This window comes from Ursus maritimus, unplaced genomic scaffold (assembly GCF_017311325.1).
Source record: "Ursus maritimus isolate PB19 unplaced genomic scaffold, ASM1731132v1 scaffold_17, whole genome shotgun sequence".
Classification (NCBI taxonomy): Eukaryota; Metazoa; Chordata; class Mammalia; order Carnivora; family Ursidae; genus Ursus; species Ursus maritimus.
This window is the reverse complement of record NW_024424119.1, coordinates 34087932-34115808: the sequence shown is the minus strand read 5'-3', so window position 1 is coordinate 34115808 and position 27877 is coordinate 34087932. Positions and strand designations below refer to the sequence as shown.

Here is a 27877-nt window from a genome sequence, read left to right as displayed (position 1 = left end):
TTCTCTAACATTACAGGATCCATATGGTTAGGAATGTTTTAATTCACCTTGACTTTCTTGCTTTATTTCCTATAGTACAGGTGAAATACAAAGATCCTTTCCCCTTAGTTTCCTTTTTACAAAGAAAAAATAACTGCAAAACATATGGATGAACACTTTGAATTTCCTCAAAGTATCCATCTAATTAATTTGACTCACCCTTTCATGATCCCTTTCTTTCAAGAACCGTAAGTCCATAACAAACCTCAACTAATCATCTTCCAACATTACTAAAAGCATCCATAAGTACATACTAGTGATCTATAAAGTTATAGAGATCTGCTATTATCTTTTCATTTCAGTTTTTCCTTAGTTTTTCCTGTCACTCCCACGTTTAGTTTTTACTTAGTTTTAAATTTAAAACTAAGCTAGTTCCTTAGCTTAGTTTTTCCTGTCACTCCCACTTTTCTCCTGCATAACTTCTATCACAACAAATGATAAATATTCAGTTCTCAGGATGCTTTTATTTTTATATATTTGATTGCTCAGGTATGTTACACACTCTTCCTTAAAATTCCACTTCTGCCCTTAATATAGGGGAATAATCCTTTCTTCCATTAGCAAAAATTATTTTACTATGACTATATATTTAAATTATCTTATATCATAAATGGCAATGATGGAATTCTAGAAGCGTATTTCCTGGGACAGCACCTTGTATGTATATGTATGTATGTATGTATGTATGTATGTATGTATGTATCTATCTATCTATCTATCTATCATCTATATCAGAGAAACCTAGACATTTTGAAGTTAAAAATCAAGTTTAAAAAATTAAGCCAAGACCCAGAAGTGTTCTTGGGCGGTAGGTAAAAATTTCATGGGTAGCCAAAATGAATAACGTATAGGCTCTGGGTGGGGGAGGAGTTTGTCTTGACAGAGAAAAGGAACCCTGACTCCTGAGATCACCTGGAAACGTATGAAATCGAGCCAAGAAATGGGCTTAGAAGAGGCAAAGAAGTCAAGCTTCATTGAAGCTTTGCATTCAACCATGAAAATTCATCATTAAATTCTGACAAACCAGATTTGTTTGTCAGGGTAAGGACAGGATTCTTGGAAGCACAGAACCATATAGATTCCTAGGAGAGGACAAGAGAAGATCTTGCAAGGGTTCTCGCAAAGTCCTTGGATAGGCCAAAGCTTGATTAGGAAATGACTTCTAATCCAAAGTCAGAGACCATAGCATGACTTAGTGAAGTAAGTGGCTAAACAGAAGAATAATCTAGCCACAGTGAAAGATGGATTACATGTAGCAAATGCCAGCAGATACAACCCAATTATACCCTATCCAAAAACTGACCTACCTAGCATCCACTCCTCATACAGCCAATACTTTTTACCTTCAAACTCTCATAATCACCCTTCTATATCCAGGATTGATAAGACAATCCTTGTCTTTAACCACTCCCTGATAATAAAATATACCAAAACTACATAAAAATTAGTTTTTGTGCTAAGAGTGCTATAAGTGCCATGTGAATCTTGCCTCTAGTAAATAAGAGACTATCAGAAAAACAGAATTGAAGGCTTCAGCCAAAATTAACAACAGACACACTGGTTTTCACACACTCCATGATGAATAATTTTGTGAATTATTTGATGAAGAATAAATAATTTAATCTAGGATTCAGAGTGGTGCTTTGAAGAGCTATGACTTTCAGAGAATCTCAAATCCTCAAAGAAAGAAACCTTAAGTGAAAATCTCACTATAGTCAATGCTCAGTGATTAGCCAGGAAGATCAAAACCATCCCTTCTTGTGGTCACTCAATCCAGAACTGCCAGTAGCTCTTTTAGCCCTTTGGTGTATTCATTAGAGCAAGTACTAATTACCTTTGTTAATCCTGGCTCTACCAATGAGAAAGACCTTTTAAGACAGTCTTTCATCATTTTCTTTAATTTTCTCTTCCCACACATTAGATAGTAGTGGCATGAGAAACAGAAAGAGATGGCACCAGGAACAGGATGGAATGAGAATACAAAGGTGTTAAACAGGAGAGCAGTGAAATAGGAGAGCTTCAGCTCTTAAGGACTATTAAAAATGCTATGACTTCTCAGAAAATAAGACATACTTATAAAATTTATGAACAACAAAAAAACACATTCCAGGAATATATCTATTTTTAATTATCCAAAATGGGTCTCCATCCATTCATAGCTAATTAAGAACTGTACTAAAACTAACTATATTATACCAGAAATGAAATTCTTTTGGAAGTACATAATTGTCCACAATTATATTTTTAAGAAAATCTTGGTGATATATTGTTTATTCTAGAAGATATACAAAAGAGATTTTCTTTTTTTTGTACATGGCCATTAGGTATTTTTATTTTAACCAACGAAAGTCTAATAAGAAACTCTGGAATTTCATTTCTGACTTCAATATTGATACTTATATAAAAATGTAGGTTTTATACCATACCTATCCTTGATCTGTCTGGCAGCCTTGGAGCAAATCAGGGAGAAGAGAAAGAAGGCAGTTAGTGCTTTTCATGCAAGTTTCAATGGCAGTGACATGCAAGAAAAGTTAGGATATAAACCCTGGAATAGATTAGTTCACAGTCACCAAAACATGAATTACAGGAAATTTGTACAGTTCACATCAGCTTGCATAATGTGATGTTAGAACTATAGTAAAAAAAAGGAAAAAAAAAAATCCAGACCCCATATAAATCACCTTAAAAAGAGAAAAATTAAACACTTCAAACTAATTCCAGATGACTATGCATGTTTTTCCTTACCTTAAGATTATCAAAATACACCTCCACTTCCAATTCAGTCTGACACTCCTCAACTAGAACAATCAATCTCCTTCATGGGGCACACATTTCTATGCAATCTAATGGTTTTCTTATACATTTCAAATCTGCTCTCCAATTTTTCTTCAATGATCTCCTTCACCACTTCATCATGGTTGTTCCAAGTTTTCTCTATATGCCTTCCCTGGGCAAAGACTGCATTTTGAGAGCTTGCCTGCTAACATATAAAACTGGACCGCAGTTCTTCAATCCTTCACCCCAAAGAGCAACGTTATGACAAAAATTCAGACAAGGAGAAACCAGAGAAATACTTCCGGCAATAAGGTCTTTCCCTGAGATGACTTCATAGAAGCTGCTAACTTAAACCTACTCGGCATGAGATATCTTTTTTTTTTTTTTTTTTTTTTTGAGAATGCTAGCACAAGTTTAGGAAAGGGCACAGCTACCTTGGTGCTGTACAGTATACAGAAAAACAATAAAAAAGTATACATGAAACCCACTGTCCCCTTCACATTTATATATAATATATTCAACAAAAGTTTTTTCCCCCCAAACTGACCACCATAATTGACAATGCATCCAATATAAACTAGGGCTGTTTTGCTCTACACTCTATCTTTGGCCTAGCATAAAGCTTGGCACATGGTAGTATTCATAATTATTAAATTTAATTGAACACTAATTTGATATAGCAATGTTGCTGTTTCTTCAATTCTAATATTGTTCTTATTGGTATTGCCATTTTTATATCCATCCTAAAATATTCTGGTCTGAGTACCTTTCTACACAAAAAACCAGAACTGACATTTAGGAGATCATCATATGACACATTTCCAACACTACCACAATCAATTGTGAGACCTGTAGACTAATCATTCTCTTTCCTTTATTAAGAAATTGTAGTCCTTACTGTTTCTAAAGATCCTTTCCAAGCTCCACATTCTACAGCAAACAACCCAATTTGTGGCATTATGTGTCTTAAGTCATAACACTACTTTGGTACTAGGAATAAGAAATGTTAGGAAAGTCAATTACACTCATTTTTTTAAAATTATTGTCATTACAGCAAGAATTACAACCAAAGATTTTAATATAAATGTCAGGAGAGAGAAAGAAGAAACTCCTCTGCTCTTGTAGTTTCTTTATATACGGAGAAGTGCCATTAGCACTACTCCTTTAGCCTCTCTCTATTCCTTCATTTCTCTGTGTGAGGTAAAAGGGCTTAATCTGATTATAGTTTGAAAGGAGAAACTAGAAATAAGTAGCTCAGCTATTTTCCCTCTTTCTGGCAGCTTGCTTGTCTACAGAGAACATATACTCTTCTTTCCCTCTACATAGGAAGTTTCACAGAAACAGACTCTCACACACATACACAGAGCTGAGGCACCCTTGTATTGACCATACCTGAATGGGCAAGTCTCACTAACTCTAGGATTAATATTACAATGCTTGCCCACTGATATAAGCTAAATTCTCCAATATCATTTGACTGGTATTTGGCTTCTTATCAGCTTTATTGTTTTATCTTATTTCCCAACTGGTTTAGAACTTGGTTAAAAGAATGTTACTTACCAATCATTCACAAAGAACCCAACAATAAGAAGACCATAACTGTCTTTTTTTTTTTAGCAGAGATTTTCTTTCATCTTTCAAGAACATTATACAGTATATATGTTTAATTTCCTTACAACAATTTTTTAAAAGTGATCTCTACACCCAATGTGGGGCTCAAACTCACCACCCTGAGATCAAGAGTCACATGCTCTACTGACTGAGCCAGCCAGGCACCGCCAATACTGTCTTTTAAACTGACCATAATGATTCAATTTTGTGTCTAGTATTACTTAACTTAGTAAGGTGCCATTTTTTGGTGTGTCTGTGTACAAGTGTGCACGTGTGCACATGCATGTAAAGCTTTCTTGTTATCATTTAATGTACCAGGCTGCTTGAGACAAACCAGAAAAGGAACAGATGAAAAGCAAATGATGTTGGAAAAATTATTGTCTTGTGCATTCATATATAAACATACCCAGGTGATCAAACTGAAGACTCAGCGGTTCCTCTTTCATTTAGGTTCGAATTTAACAGTATATACACTGTGTAAATGCAGAAGGGGTTGAAAAAGTTATCCTGTGCAATGTTAAAAGGGTAGAAAGTCTCATATTCTGAAGATACTTCTCTAAAAGGGCCCAATTTTAAGAAACGTCTTAAATTGGAAAATAAATGGTTTAATTTTTTTTCTGGAATTTCTTCTCCCAAAGTAGAAATCTATCCAAAAGATACACATTACCTATTGTTTGATTCCTCTAAGTTTTAATTTCAAGAGTGATGTGTTTTGTCAATTAAACATCTCTGCTTACCAAGTTCCAAATGATTCCAGAATTTACCATTGCTCTATCTCTAACATATTTATTTGCATCTATATAATTCCACTTAGTGAGTTATGAACAGGCCTCAGCTGAATCTTTAGATTTTTGGGTAATACTACTGAATATTATTTGAAAGCCTTCAAGAAGCATTAGCCATATTACCTTGCTCAATATCACTATTTTCTATTTCAATTTCAATCACTATTTCTATTTCAATCTCTACTGAAATCTTGTTTGCCAACACTTCATTTCTCTTTATTCCTATCAGAGATGGCTTCTTTCTCTCTCATTCCCTTCCTCTGTCTCTCAATAAATGTTTTCAAAATAAATCTTACAATTCTGATCCTTTATCAGTTTTAGGAATCTGTCACCTCAAACCAAACTTCCTTAAAAAGACCTACAATAAGAGTATCAGTAGGAGTAATCACAAATGGTTCTTCATAATTACCAATTAGGTATAAAGAAGTTAAACCAGATCTTTTCCCAATCTCTCGTTTTTAATCTGCTATAAGTAGATATAGAAACTATTTTCTTCCATGAATTTATCAAGCACTCTAAAAATTAAGATCTCATTGTTTCCATATTTTTTCTTAATATGGTCATTTTTCCCTTTACAGAAAGATGTTAGACGCAAAGTACCCTAAAATAACGCTACTGTGGAGCAGCTAACTGAACAGTATTTTCTAAATAGTTAAAACGGGAATAATAATAAAATAAAGAAGTTTTAGATCTTGCTTATTGTACTCAATGAGAATCATTTACCCAAAAAGAACAAAATTTGAGATTTCCAAATTTCTTCCCAATCAGCAAAAATTCTAAAACTCCTCAGCAAAAAATATGGAGCATTAGACCAGGGCTCAAGAGATCTGAGTTTCATACCACACTAACCAGCAAGTCCCTTAACTCTTTCAGAATTCAGTTACCTCATCTATAAGGTGCTGAGCACTGAAATATCTCCAAACCCTAAAGTCTATCCTAAGCCATTTTATTTGCACACAGCAACTTTTTAAATTTATCCAAAATAAGCTAAGCGTTTTAACAATCTAATTGTCTGAAATATAGGCTGAAATGAAGAGGCCGCAAGGGAAAAGTTAGTTAAAATCAGAGCATTAATAAAAAGCAACAAAAATAATACAGCTGACCCTTGAACAACACAGGTTTGAACTGCACGGGTCCAGTGATATGCAGGATTTTTACAGCACAGTGCAGTAAATGTATTTTCTTTTCCTTATGATTTTCTTAGTAATATTTTCTTTTCTCTAGCTTATTTTATTGTAAGAATGAAGCATATAATACATATAACACAAAATATGCATTAATTGACTATGTTTTAGATAAGTCTTCTCATCAACAGGCTATGAGTAATTAAGTTGTGGGTGAGTTGAAAGTCACACATAGATTTTAAACTACACGGAGACCAGTGCTCATAATCCCCATGTTGTTTAAGGGTCAACTGTTTATCTGTTTCTAAATAACAACAGAGAAAAATACATTAATACTGTCAAAATGATGAATCCAGCAAAAACTAGACTTCAAAACTGGCATTTGCCTGACAGGATTTGTCTGTAATCTTGATTTGCAGTTAAGCCCAACAGAGTTCCTACTAATACTCTGAATCCCACACAACACTGAAAAACTTTTCAAGTCTTGTCTGTATGTTCACATTGTTTTATACTTCAGATTTTCCTACTAGATTTGGGACAGAAATTTTTGTAATGTTTCCTTGAGACAAACTGAAAATGATTAAGGGGCAAACATACAATACTTTCCCAATACTTTTTGCAATACATAATTGAGACTCCTACCCTCACTCCCAAGGTACCATATTAAGAAATGACTTGGGAAATCAAAGGGACTCAGTCAGAGGAAGTGAAAAAGAGATAGCCTCAAAATGCTATTTTCCTTTTGGCAAAAATACCAGCTTAAAAAAAAAAACAACACTGCAGAGCAGTTGATTCCGTATGTTAAAACTTTTATATTTTCTATATATTTATCTGTTTATAGAAAGAACTACTTTTCAAAAAATATGATTTTAGTCTTCACAAAGCTATAGCACATAACTTGAAATAAACTTTGAATACAGTACTGCGTGTATCTGTTCTATGACTAAGCACATTTATATAATAGGAAACTATACTTCCGTAAGACATAAACACTCACAAATGAAATAAAGGTGAAAAATTATAGTCTGGGCTATTCTTAACAAATATTTACATTTGTTTTTAATTGCCTTCATAACTGAAATATGCAAGCTTTCAGTGAAGGTCGTCCTCTTCTCTCTCAGCATTCCTGACTTCAACCCACAGAAAGCACTTCTCCCCATTCTTCTTCCCTTGAAAACACAGTGAACTTCTACTCCTCTCGTCTGCTCCTCCCAGTGGTCAGAGGCTGACTCTGACTGGACAATATGCCAAAGGTGAGTTACTGTGAGTCTGAAGTAGAAAATACACAAAACCCATTCCCTTTTCATCTGTGATCAAGTGCAGAAGACACCGTTCCCCTTTCACCCCACTCTGTACTTTTTATTCCACTAAAGGCTCCGTATACAGGTAACCATTCATTCCCTTCTAGTCTGACAACTGGGTTATGGGTGGCAATATAGTGAGGAAGTAGATGCTTAGTGACTTGGAAATTGCCCCACAGACTCAGTTCTTTTCAGAAGTAGAATTCAAGTTCTAAATTCAGGGGTGGGAGAATAAAAATAGTAATTTTGTCAAAGGATCCAAGCAATGCTCTGCAGGCCAGTTATTAGCAGAGAAGCCAGGTTTGGTGGGGTTTGGGCTACTTGTCCATCCAGAAATAAAGCAAATGATCCAAATTTCATTCGCTGGTGATCCTTCTTCATGTATTTACTATCAACCAAACTTTTAACAATTAAAAAAATAGTGAAAATAAAACCAATTTGTAATACCAAATTTTTAAAAATTAGTGAAAGTGGGGCGCCTGGGTGGCACAGCGGTTAAGCATCTGCCTTCGGCTCAGGGCGTGATCCCGGCGTTCTGGGATCGAGCCCCACATCAGGCTCCTCCGCTGTGAGCCTGCTTCTTCCTCTCCCACTCCCCTGCTGTGTTTCCTCTCTCGCTGGCTGTCTCTATCTCTGTCAAATAAATAAATAAAATCTTTAAAAAAAAAAATTAGTGAAAGTATGTTCCAAAATTCTTTCCCATCTGTGCCATTTTTACTCATTAATTTTCAGATTGCCTGATGCTGGGAACACAGCATAGCTTCACATTCAATTCTCATGCTGAGGTACTGCAACGTGATCATTTAAATATTAGTATTTAAAGTACTCTTTTTGAAGATAATGAACTCTAAAAAGACTCATGGGCTGGATTTTAGCCTATGATTTCTTGTGCCCATGAATTATTCATACTAATCTGATTTAATCACTTTAATATGGGATATTTATAAACAGTACACCTTAAAAGAATTTTTTCCCAAATATCTAACAATATACTTGATAATTATTCTTCAAATTCTAATAATTAATCTTCAAAGTTATCTTCCCTATTCTGTCAGCAATTAGGTCTTTGAGGCAAGCCTACAGTCCATGCACCTGGCAAAGCAAGGGAACTTGGTTTTTGACTTGGAATCAAACCATTATTTGGATACTATTTGGATGTACTAAGAAAATAACTGCAAACAACTCCCAGTTTAGCATTTTTCTTGAACAATAAACTCCAATTTCTAGGTAAGAAACACACATAATTTATTTCACCACATTTCCAAATGGTTTAAGCTATTAAGCAGTACTGCAAAATGCTGGAAAACCAAAAATATAAAAGAAGAAGCAACATGGAACATTAGGAAAATATGTTTAAACCACAATGTGATTTATTTTGTCAGAACCTTTCCAGTTTACAATCAGCTGGGGAAAAGTTTTAACAAAGTTGGAAAGGACAAAGGAAAGAGAAAACAGTAGCCTTTGAGAGAAAGGGGAAAGGACTCTCAAAATAGTGGAAAGGGAAACTTGAGAGAAACAAGCTTGGTCACAGTTTTTCCGAGCACCAATCCCTACTTAAATGCAACTGGGTTCAAGTTGTTTTTGAGTACTTGTGTCCGTGTTTTATGGTTTTCCTATCTTCTTCTTCCTCACTCTCAGGCTCTCATCTGTTAATTCTTGCTGCTATGATTACATTTGTCATTAACAGCTGCCCCACTCCACTAGAAGGGGACTCTGTTAACAACAAGGAAACTGAAGAAAAAACTAAAAATTTAGTAGCACCATGTATATAATAGTCACTAGATTCTGAAAAAGTACTATGAAAAAAGAACATAAATTCCTGCCCATGAACTCTACGACACTAATTTTGATGAATCAGATATTTTTTGCTTTCTGTATAGTTTTTGGCTATGTTCCAGACATTTGAGATTATCCCATAAACGTCCTCTAAATAGGTGATGTATCTATCTTCTAAAGTACTTAAGAATGTTATATTTTCCTCATAATTCCTTTATAGCAAGTCCTATCAAGTGCAAAGATGAATCTACTTAAAATCTACTGCTAAATTCAAGGATTAATTAGTTCACAGATTTATAGCAAAAGAACTTTTGTTTTGATTCATTTCATTAAAAGGAACCCATTTTAAAAATTCATTTTCAGAATGCAAGGATGTAAGCCACCAAATGTTATCTTCTCAAGGAAGATTTTTCTACCTTCGAGCTCACAGAAGTCATGAAATTATTAGATGGACACAAATGGATTATAAAGCCACCTTTCTAACACTAATGCAGTTCACTACATAGTCCACAAAGACCAAAAAAATATCTGGATAAGATTACTACACAGTATATATTTTCCTAATTATAATAGCCCAAGCTGCCACTTTTCTCACACCATTTTTAAATATATTCTATATCTGTATTCTACATCAAATAGAGATTTGATTTGATAATTTGGTAATCATTTAAAAACGACCCTAGTTAAAATAAAAATTGGATTCTGGAATTCAGAATCTCTTACATACCAGGATCTAGCTTAAAACATTAGCAGTCTTATTATTCTACTGTTTATACTTCATGCCAAACATACCCTTCAAATAAGAGCCTACATTTTCATATTTTAATAAAACATTCAAATAATTACACTAAACAGTGGTACATTTAATAATAAATTTAATAGCAAATTTCACTAGGTTACAGTGCTCATATGTATCACGTGATTTTTCCCAATCAGTTCATAGAAGGAAAGGAATACAAAACTAGATTTTTAAGAATGTTAATAGGAAATATTAATCTTCTTTACTTAGTCATGAAATATTTATAACAAAGGTATGACTAAGCTAAAATACACAAGTGCCCTTAAAGTAAATGACCAATAGGGATGTAACTGAAAAGGAAAATAATTTGATTCATCTGAATAGAGCACTACAGAGAAATTAAATAATTTGTTTATGACCCCCAAAGACACATCCAGGTGTTCACTTTGGAATAAATGGATAGCATTTTACTTAAGAAATTCGAAGCCTTTTTTAGTATTAGAAACGACTTAATAAATCCAAAATTGAAAGGGAAAACATCATTTTTAAAAATAAGATTCTTCTATTTAAGTGGTTAGTTTAGATTTTTTGGCTGATTTTTTTATACCTTTGAAAATTCTTCAGGTTCCTTTATATCTAATGACCGTGTTGCAAATTCTAGTAGTTCTTCTGAGTTCTCCAAGGCATTATTACATTGGCTGAGCTGACTCTAAAAAACAATAATAAATCATTAAAATAAAATTTCCTATTTCCATGAGAATCTTAAATATATACTGTTATAATGAACTTACAATTTTAATAGCAAAAATTGAACGAAAATATTTTAGAGAGCTATTAAAGCAACATATTCACTAGTCGTATATGTAACAAATTTTATCTTAATATATTGTACTTAACATCTTTCCATAATTTGTCCAAAACAGCTTAAGTGCATAAAGACATAGATATTCTCATCATTTAAAAACACAACACAAAATAAAGCAATTATAAATAGTCCAGGTCAAATTTACTTAAAGATTTTTCTCAATCAGGGCTGTCAGAAATTATCAACAATTTATTTTTTTAACTATCAACAATTTAAATTAAAATATCAAAATAATCCATCTGCAGACAACATGCTCTATAAATGAAGACAATTTTTCTTGATGATATTTAACAATTTAAACTAAAGTTTATGAATCAAGTTACAAGTACATGCAGTTGAGCACAATTTAAATACTCCAGTTATCATATTACTCAAGTAATACATACTACCATAAATGCTAATTTATAGTACCCAAAATTGGATAACACAGAAATCACAAATGCAAGTGCCAAGATTTCAAAAAGAATAAAGAACAAAAGATGGTAATGTTACAGTGATGTGCCCTATTATAGTGATGTATTAATTTCACGTACCAGTCTTTCTTATTCAATTCTCTGTCACTCTATCATCTGTGGTCTAAAACTAAGCCCAGTTGCGCAAAAATATTGTTAGTGATACCTTTAAACAAAGAAACAGATCTATTTCTAAGTTTTTTAATGTATCCAAGATTCTTCTTCAGAAGAATTCCTATCTATGCCATATTCAAATTACTTAGTTATCCCTTAAGATCAGCACTAAGGATAAATTATGGCTCACTTTATTGGTTTCTGGATGTGTTATATTTTTATTTTGGAAAAGAACAGTTTTGCCATATTTTGGGTTAAAATAGGTTTTCATATGTTATTCTAAGAACCTAACCACAATTTCCTAAAAATACTACTATTCCTACAAGTAAAACTCTTATGAGTTCCAAAGAATAATTAACAAACCACCATTTGAAATAGCCCATTTGTATGACCGTTTTATGAAAGGTTTAAGCAAAATCACTGAGAACAAAATAGTAGCTATAAATGGTCTACACAGGATAATTAGGGGAGACTAAGTTAACGTAGTATTAAAATAAAAAATAACAAAAAGAATAAGGAATATATCTCAAGAAACTATAAAAGTGAAAGAATCCAATGTGAGGTCAAAGTTTAAGATAAAATATCTAAGAAAATGCAATGGGTGCACCTGGGTGGCTCGGTCAGTTAAGTGTCTACCTTTAGCTCAGGTAATGATCTCAGGGTCCTGGGATCCAGCCCATAGCTGCTCAGCGGGGACTCTGCTTCTCCCTCTCCCTTTGCCCCTCCCCCTTTTCCTGTGCATGCATGTGCACGTGCTCTCTCTCTCTCTCTTTCAAATAAATAAAATCTTTAAAAAAAAAAAGAAAAGAAAGAAAGAAAATGCTATGAATTTGCTTTCAAGTCAAGAGAGAAAGTTTTAAAAAAAGGGTACAAAGTAATACAATTTAAAGAGCAGTTACTTGTCAGTTATTTAGAGTAACTGATAAAATTTTAATGAGAACAACATGCTATCAAATTTGTGAACCCAAAAGAACAGAGATATTCTGCTGTCTCCAACTAAAGAAGGAATGATATTGGTAGCCAAGTTGTGATTCTTTTTAATATTTGGTTTTTAAACTATCCCAATAAAGCTTTATGGTTTGAATTACATTAGGCTGATATCATCATAGCTTTTCCTTTGAATCATATAACAACAATGAAGTTTTAAGAGTTACAAAGGATAATTGGGTGTAAGATTAAAAAAGGAAAAAAAGAAAACAACGGAATCACTGGAAATAATGAAGATCTCAAGTGATGATACAAGAAGAGAAAATGATCCTAACATCTTGGAGCCACCACTTCCAAACAGCATCCTCTCACACCCATTAAGATGGCTACTACCAAAAAATTTAAAAATATGGATGAATGGATGATGGTGGTCAAAAGGTACAAATTTCCAGTTATAAAATAAGTCCTAGGAATGTAATGTACAGCATGGTGAAAAGAATTAATACATATTGTATATTTTTTTAAAGTAAGCTCTTGAACTCATGACCCCAAGATCAAGAGTCAAACGCTCTATCAACTGAGCCAACCAGGTGCCCCTACTGTATTGTACATTTAAACACTGCCAAGAAAGTAGATCTTAACTTACCAAACTCCACACTCAAAAAACAAATAATCCAGTCATGAAATGGGCGAAGACATGAACAGACATTTCTCCAAAGAAGACATACAAATGGCCAACAGACACATGAAAAAATGCTCAACACTACTCGGTCAGAGAAATGCAATTCAAAACCCCAATGAGATACCACCTCACACCACTCAGAATGGCTAAAATTAACCACTCAGCAAACAACAGATGTTGGTGAGGATGTGGACAAAGGAGAACCCCCTAACACTGTTGGTGGGAATGCAAAGTGATGCAGCCACTCTGGAAAACAGTATGGAGGTTCCTCAAAAAGTTAAATTTGAGCTACCCTATGACCCAGCAATTGCACTTCTAGGTATTTATCCAAAGGGTACAAACATAGTAATTCGAAGGGGCACATGCACCCCAAGGTTTATAGCAGCAATGTACACAATAGCCAAACTACGGAAAGAGCCGAGATGTCCATTGACAGATGAATGGATTAAGATGTGGAATATTACTCAGCCATCAAAAACAATGAAACCTTGTCATTTGTAATGATGTGGATGGAACTAGAGAGTATAATGCTGAATGCATTAAGTCAGTCAGAGAAAGACAAATACCATATGATTTCACTCATATGTGGAATTTAAGAAACAAAACAAATGAACATAAGGAAAGGGAAGGAAAAATAAAATAAGATGGAAATTGAGAAGGAGGCAAACCATAAGGTACTCTTAACTATAGGAAACAAACGGAGTTGTGAGGTGAGTGGGGGAAAGGGATAATCAGGTGATGGGCATTAAGGAGGGCACCTGATGTAATGAGCACTGGGTGTTATCTGCAACTAATGAATCACTAAACTTTACCTCTGAAACTGATGAAAAAAATATATGACATACAATTTAAAGCAATAATTTGTGAATAGTCTCAGAAAAAGAAAAGAGTAAACCTTAAAAGTTCTCATTTCAGGAAAAAAGTGTGTAACTGTGTTGTGATGGATGTCAACTAGACTTACTCTGGTGGTCATTTTGCAATATGTATAAAAACTAAATTATTACGTTGTACACCTAAAACTAACATAATGTTATAGGTCACATCTCAATTTATTTTTTTAAAGATTTTATTTACTTATTTGAGAGAGCGAAAGTGAGAGAGATCACAGAGGAAGAGGGAGAAGCAGACGCACCGCTGAGCGGAGAGCCTGACACAGGGCTCAATCCCTGGACCCTGAGCCCATGACCTGAGCCACGATACTGAATAATTCCATCTATATGAGGTAATTGGAATAATCAAAATCATGGAAACACATTGGTGGTTGCCAGATGGTGGGGTAAGGGGCAAATAGGAAGTTGTTGCTCAATGGGTATAGAGTTTCAGTTTTAAAAGAAAAAAAAGTTCTAGGGATGCCTGCCTAGATTAAGCGTCTGCTTTCGGCTCAGGTCTGATCCCAGGGTTCTGGGATCGAGTCCCACATCGGGTTCCTTGCTCAGCAGGGAGCCTGCTTCTCCTTCTCCCTCTGCCCCCTGCTCATGCTCTCCCATGCTCTCTATCTCTGACAAATAAATAAAATCTTTAAAAATAAATAAATAAAAGATAAAAAGTTCTAGAGATCTGTTACACAACAATGTCAACAGAGTTAACACTACTGAACTGTACATTTAAAAATGGTTACAAGGGTAAATCTTGGGTTTTTATCACAATTAAGAAAAAACAAGATATCTGTAAACAAAACAAAGTTAATTATAATTTTTCTAGAAGATAAAAGTAGTTATTCACAGAAATTCACTGATTTTTGCTGTCAGTAAACCAAGTATTAAATAGACTAAAATTATTCATATTTAAATATGTTATATGATCTCACCTGTAACTCTTGCGATTTACGAGCTTGTTCCTGCTTGATACTGTTAATCATACTTTCTTTCACCTCATCCAAAATAGAATATAAACTATCAAATTCTTCATCTAACTCCGAAAGTACGTTAGAAGAATTTTCCTGTTTAATAAAACAATGATTTTACTGGAGCTGTCAAACATTAGGAAACTAAAAGATACGCTTATCAAAGGAGAGAATGGATTCACAGTATAAACTACCTCAGGCTAAAATCATATAAACAACAAAATTCTAGTATTTGACATAGGCTTTAAAAACAGGTAAATCCTAGAAGTGGGCTGCTAATGCTGATAGGACTATCTCAGTTATGAGTTAAGCAGCTTTTTATGGACTAGCCCATATTCTTTTCACCTTTTAGAACACTGTTTCCACAGGACAATGTGAAAGGTTGTTTTAAGGTTGCCAACTTGTCCAGACTTTCAGGTTCCAAGGCAGACCCTAAGCCAGTGGTTCTCAACCTTTGTTGTGCATCAGAATCACTGATGATGCATTTTAATAAAATATTCCAGGGATTTTGATCCCATAACTGAAGAACAGTTTGCACATATAGGGACGGGGCTAACTTTGTGTAAATCTTAAAATCTTTCAGGTTGTCTAAAACAGTGCATTTACATAAGATATACAGAACTTAAAAGACCAAGTAATTCCTTACTAGACCTAAAAGATACATCAAACATTGAATTTTAGTGCACCAAGGAACCTCAGAAGTCATCTGACTAGAATTTGTAGTCAAACTCCTAAATTTTAGGAATTAAAATACAGAAAAGTGACTTGCCCAAAGCCACACAACTAGTTACTAGAGGCAGAATCAATAAAGCATTTCAAGCCTGCTGACTTCCCAGAGTTCCTCACTGCCTCAATTAAGCAAGCTGCTGCTATTTCAACAATAACTTAAAATATCTGTGAAATCTCTAGATAAGCAATATCCACACTTACAGCACTTAAAAGACAGAAGAAATTATGTTAGGCATTTTTTGACTTAGATGAATCACTCAATTAAGAGAACTGGCACTGGTTAAGAGAACTAATACATACAATTTACTGTAATAACATAAACCAAACTTTTGCTTATAATTTTTATAAAAACCAGAAATCACCTCACCAGAGTCTTACCAAAAGTGGTGTTAATCATTTTACTGATTTATGGTGATAGAGAACAAGCTGTGGCAAAACAAATGTGCAGTCCAGTAGGCAAAGTACCAAAGTCAAATCTCACATTAACCACTTAGTAACAGTGTGACCTTGGACAAGCCACTTAAATTCCTGGACCTCAGTTTACTCATCTGTAAAAAGAGAACAGACTACTCCTCAATAACCAATAGGCACATCCTTACAGTCTCTTGCCTACTACCTCTTATGCTCCCATCTCCAGTGACAAGAATGTAGTTAAATTCCTCCTCTATTTTTTTTCTGGATTCTAAGGTAGAGTACTAATAATTTATTAATCAGAAAAATAGTTTGGGCCAGCTCATGGTCTCTTTTTCCAGATGTAAAATGTGATGACTCTCTTACATACAGATCAAGAGCTTTAGGACAACTAGCTTTGCTTATTTAAAGAAAGTGGATGCATGGATTCACCAAATTTTCCAGTAAAATAGTTTGAGAAAGACAGTTAAAGTGATGAAGATCTTAATCAACTAACTTTAATTACAACAAATTCAGAAATAAAGGTTAATACAAGGACCATAAGGTTTACAGGCCAACACTCAGGCAATAACCTAGGTTCAAACAAAAACCACAGGAAAGGATTTACTGTCTACAAGTGTCCTATAGATCTTCTGTTTATTTCACCAAAAAATGACTATTAAATTTGTTAAGGCATATTCATCAACATTTCATTGCATACAGTATGGATGATCTGCCCAAACCTGGGACCATTTCCTTAAGTATTCCTCTTTCTCATTAGACACTTTATTTTTTACTTTCTTCCAGTTCTACAAGCAGACCTCTTACCATCCACATTTACCTTCCGCTATTTATTATAAAAGAAATGGTTAGCTTCCCAGTACTCTGAAAAAATATAATTTGCTCTTAATTGGAATTACAAAAGACAAATCTATAATGGAAAGGGTCAAAAGTCAGCACTAAAACATTCCCTACCAACTACTATTGCAGAGTTTTCTTCTTCCCTTACTATTTGATCTTTCCATTGACAATGTAGAAATAGTAAGGAAAACACTTTTATTTATCTGCCATTTTAAAAACCTTACTCTTGGGTCACCTGGGTGGCTCAGTTGGTTAAGTGTCTGCCTTCAGCTCAGGTCATGATCCCGGGGTCCTGGGATCAAGCCCCACGTGGGACTCCCTTCTCAGCCAGGAGTCTGCTTTTCCCACTCCCTCTGTCCCTCCCCTTCACTTGTGCGCTCTCTCTCTCAAATAAATACATAAAATCTTAAAAAAAAAAAAAAACACATATGGGGCGCCTGGGTGGCACAGCGGTTGAGCGTCTGCCTTCAGCTCAGGGCATGATCCGGGCCTTATGGGATCGAGCCCCACATCGGGCTCCTCCGCTATGAGCCTGCTTCTTCCTCTCCCACTCCCCCTGCTTGTGTTCCCTCTCTCGCTGGCTGTCTCTATCTGTCAAATAAATAAATAAAATCTTAAAAAAAAATGCATTTTTAAAAAATTAATTAATTAATAAAAACCTTACTCTTACCTCCTTTAATTTATAATCTAGAGTTGATGTAGTATATTTATACTTCTGATTTGACCCAACTATCATTGTGACATATTACACAAACATTTTTAAAAAGATTCATACCTGAACTCCTTTTAGTGTTTGATTTAGTGTATCAATAAAGTTCTGAATTTCATCATTTTTATTTGCCAGGGTTGAAATGATCCTTTGTAGAGCTTCCTAGGATTAAAACAAGAAAAACACTTACCATCATGATATTTTAATAAGAGAATTATTAACCATAACAATTCTCTAAATAAACCAAATATTATATAGGAGTAGAAATGTAAAGCTTCTCATTGTTAATTTCCAAAGGTCTATCATTACAAAAGATGAGATATGTATTTGTGCTGTTTTACAACCTCTTATCCCTCGTGTACAATTTAATCACCACCATACCTTTCATACTGAAGATGATCAATATTATTAATACCAATAGTAGTACTATTTTAGGTCATAGGGCCAGGGCTAAGGAATAAAACCAAATCCTTAAATGCTGCAAAAACAAATGAAACTTTCTAATACAATGTTAGGATATGAGGAAGAAAAAGAGGCAGTAAAAGTTGACATTTTATTTATTTATAAAAATCAAAAGCATTTTGGAAATATGAAAGTAGATAATAAATTTGTAGCTAAAATTACAAAATTCATTGCAATATTTACAGATGCTGGAAAACCATAATGAGTAATTTAAGTAATTTTAGTAGCAAATACCTCAGACTTTTTGATAGTTTCCTATTTAAATAAAACACTTAGTTATTTAATCTTCTCAAACTCTCCAGTTCAGTGCTGTACAATAAAATTTTCTGCTATGATGGACATGTCCTATACACAGGCTGTCCAAAATGGTAGTCAATAACTATATGAAGCTAATGAGCTCTTGAAATGTAGAGAGAACAACTGAGGAACTGAGTTTATTGTTTTTTAACTTTAATTATTTTCACTTTTTATAGCCACATGTGACAAGTACTGTCATACTGGACAGCACAGATCTAGTTGTTCAGTGACTCTTCATGGGTAGTAATAGCAAAATCCATACAAGATATTTGTATTCTCGGTAAAAATCAAATGTAAGTACTTCTAGTCTATAATTTTCCCAGAAGCACAAGCCTTGTTTCTGTAAGTGCCTACAAGTGTAAATATTTTAATAATGTCCTATAAGACCTTGTGATAAAGGTTCTCCTCGAAATATAATTGGATTATCAATAAAGGGCTATATAAAAAGAGCTCAGGAAATAAACTGATAAAGGGAAAATATTTTAATAAATGTTCATAAGGCATTATAGTAGTAAAAAATTAAAAATCATCACAACAGTTCTCATTTAATTCTCACAAGAATCCCTGGAGATAAGGAAGTATCATCATCATCCCTGAGGCTGCCTAGGGCTCTCTAATATATTCACTTACCTATACTATTTCTTCCCATTCTCACCACTGGTAATATTTTAGTATAATAATACAATGAAATTATGCTATGAAAGAAGATCAACACCAAGAGTTAGCTGTTTATCCTGTTGGTGTTCCTCCCAGAAATAGGTGACCAAGATTTGAATACAAAGACAACCAGCAGAGGGGCAGAATGAAGCCAGGACTTGGGGCAGGAGTGGGCACAGTGGTAGGGGCAAGAATGGTAGTTACAGAGACATAGAAAAGGAGAGCAGAGGACTTAAGAGGCTTCTAGTTATTTATCCAAGATAGATCCTATATATATTGAAAAACACAAAGGAAGAGTAAAAATGGTTCTGCACAATAATTGGACTGTGTAGAGTAAGCTTCAATTAAGACTGGGCTCTTTCTGGGACACTGGGTGGCTCAGTCAGTTGAGCATCTGACTCTAGATTTCAGCTCAGATCATGATCTTGGGGTCGTGAGATCGAGCCCCAGGTGAGGCTCAGCAGAAGTTGCTTGGGACTCTCTCTGCCTCCCACTCTTGCTCTTATTGCTTGCTCGCTCTCTATCTCTCTCAAATAAATAAACAAATCTTTAAAAAACAAAAGAATAGAAAAAAGAGACTGGGCTCTTTTTGGTAAATGGACTATAGTTGCCTCCCCTTTTATCCCTCCTAATGGCAAGGCCACATCCATACGGTACAGAGGAGAAAACAGTAGTAACTGCTGGGAAGGTAAAAATTATGCTCAGTCTGTCTCCAAAATCCATGCTGTTCACCTCTTTAGAATATTGCCTCTAAGTCTAACCAATTTGCCCATCATAAGAAATATCCATACAATAAATTATATATTCTTTTAAAATTTTGGTTTGCTAAGACTCTTCGTGACATATAAAACTGTTAGAATTTCCATAATAGAGAATCACTGCTTGAGGTTAAGCTTTGTCCAGTGCTACGCATACTCGTGAACTTCAAGCTAAAAATGAAGTCTTCTAGGAGACACTTTATCCCATGATAAGGTGGAGTTAGGACCAATGAATTCAACCCAATAACTAAATTTCAATCACAAGTATATATGTGAGTTCAATAAACATTGAAACAAATTGCACAAAAAAAAACTGTGAAGCATTGGTATATAAAAAAGGCACAACTAGTTCAGAGACAAAACAAAACAAATCCAAAAAAAAACCCACCCTAGTACAAAACAGCTTTCCACTTTTATTTTTTGTCTAAATTTAGTAGCAAACTCTGTATTTGGGGAATTCTGCAGCAAAAATTCTTTGGAGATAGCTGAAGCCTATTTGTCCCAGCTGGGTAACCTCTAAGCTCCAAACATTTTAATGAGAAGCCTCCTACCATTTTAAAGCTCCCTGCTATTTACTGGGTATAGTCAAAAACATCTAAATGCTCTAATTTTTATTAAGTTTTCAAGCTAAATCCCTTATACTTTTAAGAGTTACCTACCTACTGGGGGTCCCTGGGCGGCTCAGTGAGTTAAGTGTCTGCCTTCAGCTCAGGTCATGATCCCAGGGGCCTGGGATCAAGTACCTGGGCAGGCTCCTTGCTCAGTGGGGAGTCTTCTTCTCCCTCTGCCCCTCCCCTCACTCATTTTCTCTCTGTGTCAAATAAATAAAATCTTAAAAAAAAAAAAAGTTACCCACTTGAAGTTATCAGACTCTGCTCTCACAGTAATGCTAGAGGGAAGAATACAGTCTTTACCAACTGCAACATTCAACAGAAATATAGTAAAGGCCAAACAGTAACCACATCAAAAAAGTATGACAAGTGAAGTTAATTTTAATATTTTACTTAACCCAACTGATCCAAAATATTATTTCAACATGTAATCAAAATTTAACAATTACCAAATTCCTTCTTTCCTTCCATTTTGGTAGTAGGTCTTCAAAATTTGATGTGTATTTTACACTTATGACACATCTCAATTCAAATGAGTGACATTTCCAGTGCTCAATAACCAAATGGGGCTCGAAGCTACCATACTGGACAACATAGCTTTAGAGGCCTAAACCACCCAAATAGTCCATATATTTTAGGAGTGGGGATAGGGCAGAGATCCTATATAGATCTGTTTAATTTGCAGTTAATAATAAACAAAAGCTTTCTGAATTTTTTTCTTAGAATACCAGAATTTCTATATATGTTTACCATATGCCAGATTCCTGAATTATAATAACTGTATGTGAATATAAACTAAAATGTTACAACCAAATTCCTTTACCAGAATTTCACTAATTTCTCAGTTTTTATTTATGTAAACATTACCTTTAGAAATGGAAAAGTAATATTATAATATTACCACCATTGCTTAATATTAAGCGATGCATAAGGAGCTCTCCTTTTGGGATCTCTCTACTACCACAACAAGAGAAAGATACTCTTCTCTCCTGTAAAACTTATACTGCTCATTGGTTTTGGTTAGAAAAAACTTAAACGTCCATGTCAAGGTTGGTATCTGACAAAAAAAAAGCTGCACCTGAAGACAGCTGACATATAAGTTATAGAGACTTAAAGAATCATCAGGATCCTTCGTGTATGGTACTCCATGCCTCCAAGATATAATACCCTGAGATTACAGTTAATCTTATGGTAGAGACCATAAAAAAATCTAATGGAAAAGACTACTTCCCTTTAATTCATTCAAAATTCTGCTATTACCAGAAAATGAAAAGTGACTTTTTCTTAATTTGTATTGGCCCATGAAGTGTTAATAGCAATATTTCTGGAAAGAAACCTGTGTTAAAGCTTTTGGGGTAATGGTATTATATGAATTACTTAAGGCTTTAAAAATACCATACTCCCCCAGAAAGTGGTGGGGAAGGAAAGGTCTTTAAAGGCTGATACAGTATTTCAGGGAAACATCATCTCATCTTTGAAGAGAAAATGCTTTATGGCTCACATTTTGCACTTCACTGGGAGTTCTACTACAGAATGAGGGTCTACCACGGAACACCTAAATAAAGGGCCCACATCCTGAGAAGACAGCTTACCTTACTGCCAAAGTAACAAAGACTGAAGTCTGAGATTCTCAGGGACAGAGGGGGGGGGGATACTCCAATCTCTAGGTAAGGGAGAGGTTCGGGGCCTTTGCTGTAATATACACCAGTGAGATGCTACACGAATGGACAAGCCAGCTGTAGAGGGCTTTGGAGCCTCAGCATTTAAGGTGACCTGTATTTTAACAGCTACCAAATGTATTAGAAAACATGGCTGCAGTGGGGCACCTGGGTGGTTCAGTTGGTTAAGCATCTGCCTTTGGCCCAGGTAGTGATTTCAGGGTCCTGGGATAGAGCTCCACAAGGGGGCTCCCTGCTCAGCAGGAAGTCTGCTTCTTCCTCTCTCTCTCTGCCACCACCCCCCATGCTTGCTCTCTTGCATGCTCTCTCTCGCAGATAAATAAATAAAATCTTAAAAGAAAAAAAGAAAAGAAAACATGGCTGCAGAAGAAGCAATCATCCAGATGACTAAGAGTCAGAACCCAAAGCAACCAATGTGACCTTGGTAGCTAATACAGATAAAGTGCTGCCTCTACCCTAAGCTTTTCTAAGAAGAAAAAAGGGAGGTATCCTGAAAGTTCTGCAAGGATAGACTGCTGAAGGGTTCCAGAAGCTCTGAAGCCACTTGCCCTTTAATCTGGAGAGAATGAGCAAATGCCAAAGACTGTAATTAAGAACTCACATTTAGTATTCTCCTATAGTGGAAGTTTATCAGGAAAGGATGAGAAATAAATTATCAAGCGGACCAGGGCTTCAAACATTCTGGTCCTCACAAGAACAGGGACTGGCTAGACTAAGGGTGAAAATGGCAGGAAGACAGAAAGAACTAAGGAACTTGGAGGTGAGTAGAACTGGAAAACAAATTACAAGTAACCAAAATATTTAAGTACCACCACCAATACCAAAACTTGTAATAATTAAAGGATTAGGATTACATGAACCGAGTTCTGAAACTTAAGCCCAGCTTGTGTATGTGATATGAGGCTGAAGTTTTCTGTAGTTGGTAGGACTCGGAGAAGAGGTGTATACAGGGATAGTGTGTATGCCTAATATAAGAGGTATACAACAGGAGGCTAGCTGAATAGGTATCAAATCCAGCATAATTTTGTTAAAGTGTTTTCTAAATATGGCAGGCAATGTGCCAGGGCAGGATAGCTACATTCAGAAACTTAGAGAACGAGACAGAAAAGAATTAAAAGATACCATAATCTTTTTGAGTTTTCTACCCCACTTTATCCTTTTAGGACTTCCACAATTAATCAACAGCTTTTATAATTAAGACACAGCAATGATAAAGAAGTTGAGGAGGAAGCACAAAGCCAAAAACCTCATTGAATGTAATGTAAGCTGTGCACAATCGGAGCACCATTGATACAGAGCCTCCCCTCTGAGCTCCAGACCATTTTCATTCAACTGCTTACTTGGAATCTCCACTTGGATGTCTCAAAAGCACTTCAAAACTCAACATGTCATAACGTCCCCCACTAAACCTGAGCCCTTCTCTAGTGTTCTATCTCTGCAAATAGTAGTACTAGCTGCAAAATCAGAAACCTAGGCCATCATCATTACATCCTCTCCTTTCATTTGTGCTCTACGTGTTATCACTAAGTCCTGTGGATTTTACCTCCTAAATAGTTCTATAATCAGTACTACTATCTTAGTACAAGTCAACATCATATCTCAACTTATACTCTTGCAAAACTTAAATGGCTTGTGATCCATTCTTTCTCGCCAATTATCAGTTCTGTATACTGCAGCTAGAAAATATGATACCATCACTCCTCCTGCTTACGAGCTGGTCTTCAATGGCTTTCCACTGGTCCTTGGAAAAAACTGAAAATCTTTAACATGACCTGTTAACATGACCTTACATAATCTGTAAAACCCTGCATGATCTTCCCACTGCCTATCTCTCCTGCTTCAACTCACACCAGATTTCCCCTTCCTTGCTGCATTCCAGCTGCAGTAGACTTATTTCTAATATGCCTTGTTTCCCACCTGGGAACCCTCATACCTATCAGTTCCTCTGCCTATAAACAATGTTCTAAAACATATACACGATGGGGCACCTGGGTGGCCCAGTTGGTTAAGCGTCTGCCTTCGGCTCAGGTTATGATCCCAGCGACCTGGGATAGAGCCCTGCATTGGGCTCCTTGCTTGACGGAGAGCCTGATTCTCCCTCTCCCTCTACTGCTCTCTCTGCTGCTTCCCCTGCTTGTGTACGCGCTCTCTCTCTGTCAAATAAATCAATCTTAAAAAAAAAAAAAAAAAACTGTACACACGATGTATCATTAAAAGATGTTCCATCATTAAGACAAGTTCCAGAAAGGTATTTATGGAATGAACTCACTGTGATATATAGTAGCCTCAGCTATTATCAAACCCTGATGATGAAGGAGGACGTCTGCTCTGTGAGATTCTATCAATGTGAAAGGATGCCTACGAGGGTCTCAGATTTCAACTCAGACCTCAAGTCTCCCATTACCTTCCAATATAATTATATTTTGCAAGACTTCAGGTGGCCATGACTAAAAGTTCTAGGTGATACAGGTCTGAAGATACACTTTGCCCAATACCAATTCTGCTGGATCACAGTAAAACATATAGGACATACATCTCCAAAGGAAGGTGTACAGGCAATCTCAGCCATTATCCTTTGGTCAAGAACCACAGTTACCAGGATCTCAAAAATAAAACTAGTTTATCAGGATTAAGTCTGTCAATTACTTGACTAGGGAAATAGGCTAAGGTTAAGTGCCATGCTAAGAAAAACAAAAAAAGTAAGGGGGGGTTATACACCCCAGCCAAGCACAACTGCAATCATTCCCATGGAATGGATCAAAAATCTAGGATGCTGGGATGTACAAGGCATGAAGTACCCTCTTCAAAGGAGCATAGCTTAATATTATGCTTATAGTCACAATAAATCATGTGAAGTAAAAGCACAATAGTCTCTGAGCAAAATAATAAATAACATTTTTATACTCTTAAGTGCCAAGCACCATTTTAAGCTCTTTACATATATTAATTCATGTAATCCTCTCAAGAATCCTATGAAGTAGGACACTATTATTATCCCCATTTTCTGATTCGGAAGTAGAGGTACAGAGAGGTTAAATGATAGTTTGTCCATGATCTCGGTGCTAAAATGTGCCAGCCTGGATTCTAAGTAAGGCAGTCTGACTCCTGAGTTTGTGCTCTTAATTATTACACTGTACTACCTGAAAATAAAGATCAGAGGTACATGAGAAGAATATCTAAGGGCACCAAAAAGACTAAGATTTTTACTTCAAGACTGTAAAAACTAGAGCTGATCAACAGTCTGTAACCTGTACCACGCTGCCAGATACAAGCGCAACAAAAACAGCTATTCTTAATGCAGGTATATCATCTTGTAAGTGTGAGAACATGATGACTTTCAACATTTGAAATGGCATGGTTCTACTGGTCTTAGCTTAATATATGTGAAGATGGCAAATTCAAATGTTGAGTCTTAATTCTGCTGCATCCAACAAAAAACTGCCAACTTGGGTTACTTTCTTGAAAACCATCCAGTGCAACCAGCCCCTGAAATTATGGTGCAGAAACTTCTTGTTCTTAGACCCAGTGGCAGAAAACCATTATACCCAGGTTTATATGCTAGTCTGAATCTGAGGACCTCAATGACCACGTAGTCATAATTAGAGAAACATTTTGATATATGTGTTTCCCACCAGCATCTACTCACACCAACAGAAGATTTGATTCACATTCTACATTAGTATTCCAGGACGCTGAAATACAGAAATCTAGAATCACTGCAAATATCACTAGTCAATCTACAATTTAAGAGGGTCAATCTGTTTTTATGGTCATTTCAGTAGTATTCACTAAGCACCTTCTATGTGCCAGGAACCATGCTAAACTGTCAACATGAAGTATCTTTTTAATCATCACAACAGATTTTTAAAAAGTAGTATCCGTCTTTGCATTTTATGGTTGAAGAAAAGGAAGGTTAGAGAAGTTAAGAAATTTTCTTAGTTCACACAGCTATCAAGTGGCAGTCACAATTCAAATCCAGGAAGCTGCCTGTACTTTTATACTACCCTAGGCGGCTTACACTGCCGTGGAGTGTACAAAACAAGCATAGGGTTCCTGCAATCAGAGCAAAGGGATCAATGAAACCAGGATAGAGCATTTCTGGAAAATATCCTAATGCCACCAGGAATGATGCCACTTGCATCACACCACACCATAGACTTCTCCTTTGAATTAGGTAACAGGAGTTAAAATCTAGAAAGCTCTATCCAGCTGATAAGCTAGACAACCAGAATCTCACCAGCTCACCATAGCTCTGGCAACACAAATAAGAGTATTTGCTCAGATGTTATGTGAAGAGCTGAAAAAGAATTATATATTGCTGAGGAATTCAGGAATCTGATCATCATAAATAGCTAGCAGGTAGAAAGCCATGCCCTCTCTTAACAGTGAAACAGTTAGGAACACTACCTATTTACAGAGGCAACTGAGGTGATCCACAGAAAAAAAAACTAATAAAAGACCTGGTAGGGAATTCTGCCTTTCAACCCTGAGCCCTGCTGTAAGACAACAGGACAGAAGAGGTACTCTCCCACCTAGGATTTGAGGAAATACAAGTGACAAGCTAAAGAAGCCTCATCCACACACAGTGACCTTTGAATTGGTTGTTCCAGTCAGTGAAGTCTAGGAAGCTCATATTCAGCCAAAGAAACCAGAGGTCCCATCATCCAACTGAGAGAGGTACAATGGGAATGAAGATAGGGGCGCACTCAGGTTCTGCTGGTGGCAGTATAAACAGCCCTTCTGAAGGGCAACTTGGCAGTACATACCAAAAGATTTTTAAAAGTTTAGGCACGTCGACTCAATAATTCCATTTCTACTAAATTTATTCTAAGTAAATAATTAAAGGTAGAGGTAGACTTGGCTATAGATGTTCATCTCAGTGTTATTTATAAGACTAGAAGGTTGGGACCAACATAAATATACAACAAAGAGTACTGATTAAAAATCAAGGAATACATCCATACAAAAGAATCCTTAATTAAGTGTAGAATAATATTAACATGATAAAAGATTTATAATACATTAAGTGAAAGACAAACTATAAAGCAGTATTACCGTAGCATGATACCATAGTCTTTTTAAGTTTCTACATACATAAAAAAACTGGAATGTAATACATACAAATGTTAAAACAGGTTATCTCTGGGTGGCAGGATTATGGGTGATTTTCATTTTATTTTCATTTGTCTATATTTCCTATTTTCCTACAATAAGCTTGTATTACTTATATTTATCATGTAACAAAAGTACACAGGCTGGCTGTGCTAACACATTGTTATCAATAAGCTCAAAATATAATTAGCTATCAATCAACAAGTATCAATAACTAAGACCAGATTCTATCAGAACCTTGTGGCTGGAAAGAGTGCCAACTGAGAATGTAAAACATACAAAAAGAAAGCTGGACATAAAATCTATCATCTTTAAAATACTATCTACCCTAGATTGGAGTGGATTATCTATCACCATGGCAAACATTCAGTATGTTTACTGCATGAATAATCCTGTTTACACTCAGCCAGGCATTGCAAAGAAGCACAGTGTTCAAATTAAAATTAAAATTAAAGAAGGAAGGAAGAGAAGGAAAAATCTGCTTCACCATCAATGCCTGAACTGCCTGGGTTGGAACTGCACCAATGTGCTTATGAATGGATTTTTTGCAGTTCAGTATTGTAAATATATTTTCCCTTA

The 27877-nt window shown here is 35.5% G+C and overlaps 1 protein-coding gene across 1 annotated transcript in view; it reads right to left on the bottom strand.

Moving 5' to 3' along the window:
* FSD1L (fibronectin type III and SPRY domain containing 1 like) overlaps positions 1-27877 on the bottom strand; it is a 62704-nt gene that overhangs the window by 29550 nt on the left and 5277 nt on the right. The window contains exons 2-5 of the mRNA XM_040631678.1: positions 17789-17884; positions 14998-15129; positions 10758-10859; positions 2466-2488 (exon numbers count right to left, since the gene is read on the bottom strand). Of these exons, the coding sequence (XP_040487612.1) occupies positions 2466-2488; positions 10758-10859; positions 14998-15129; positions 17789-17884 (353 nt within the window). The remainder of the gene's footprint in view (positions 1-2465; positions 2489-10757; positions 10860-14997; positions 15130-17788; positions 17885-27877) is intronic.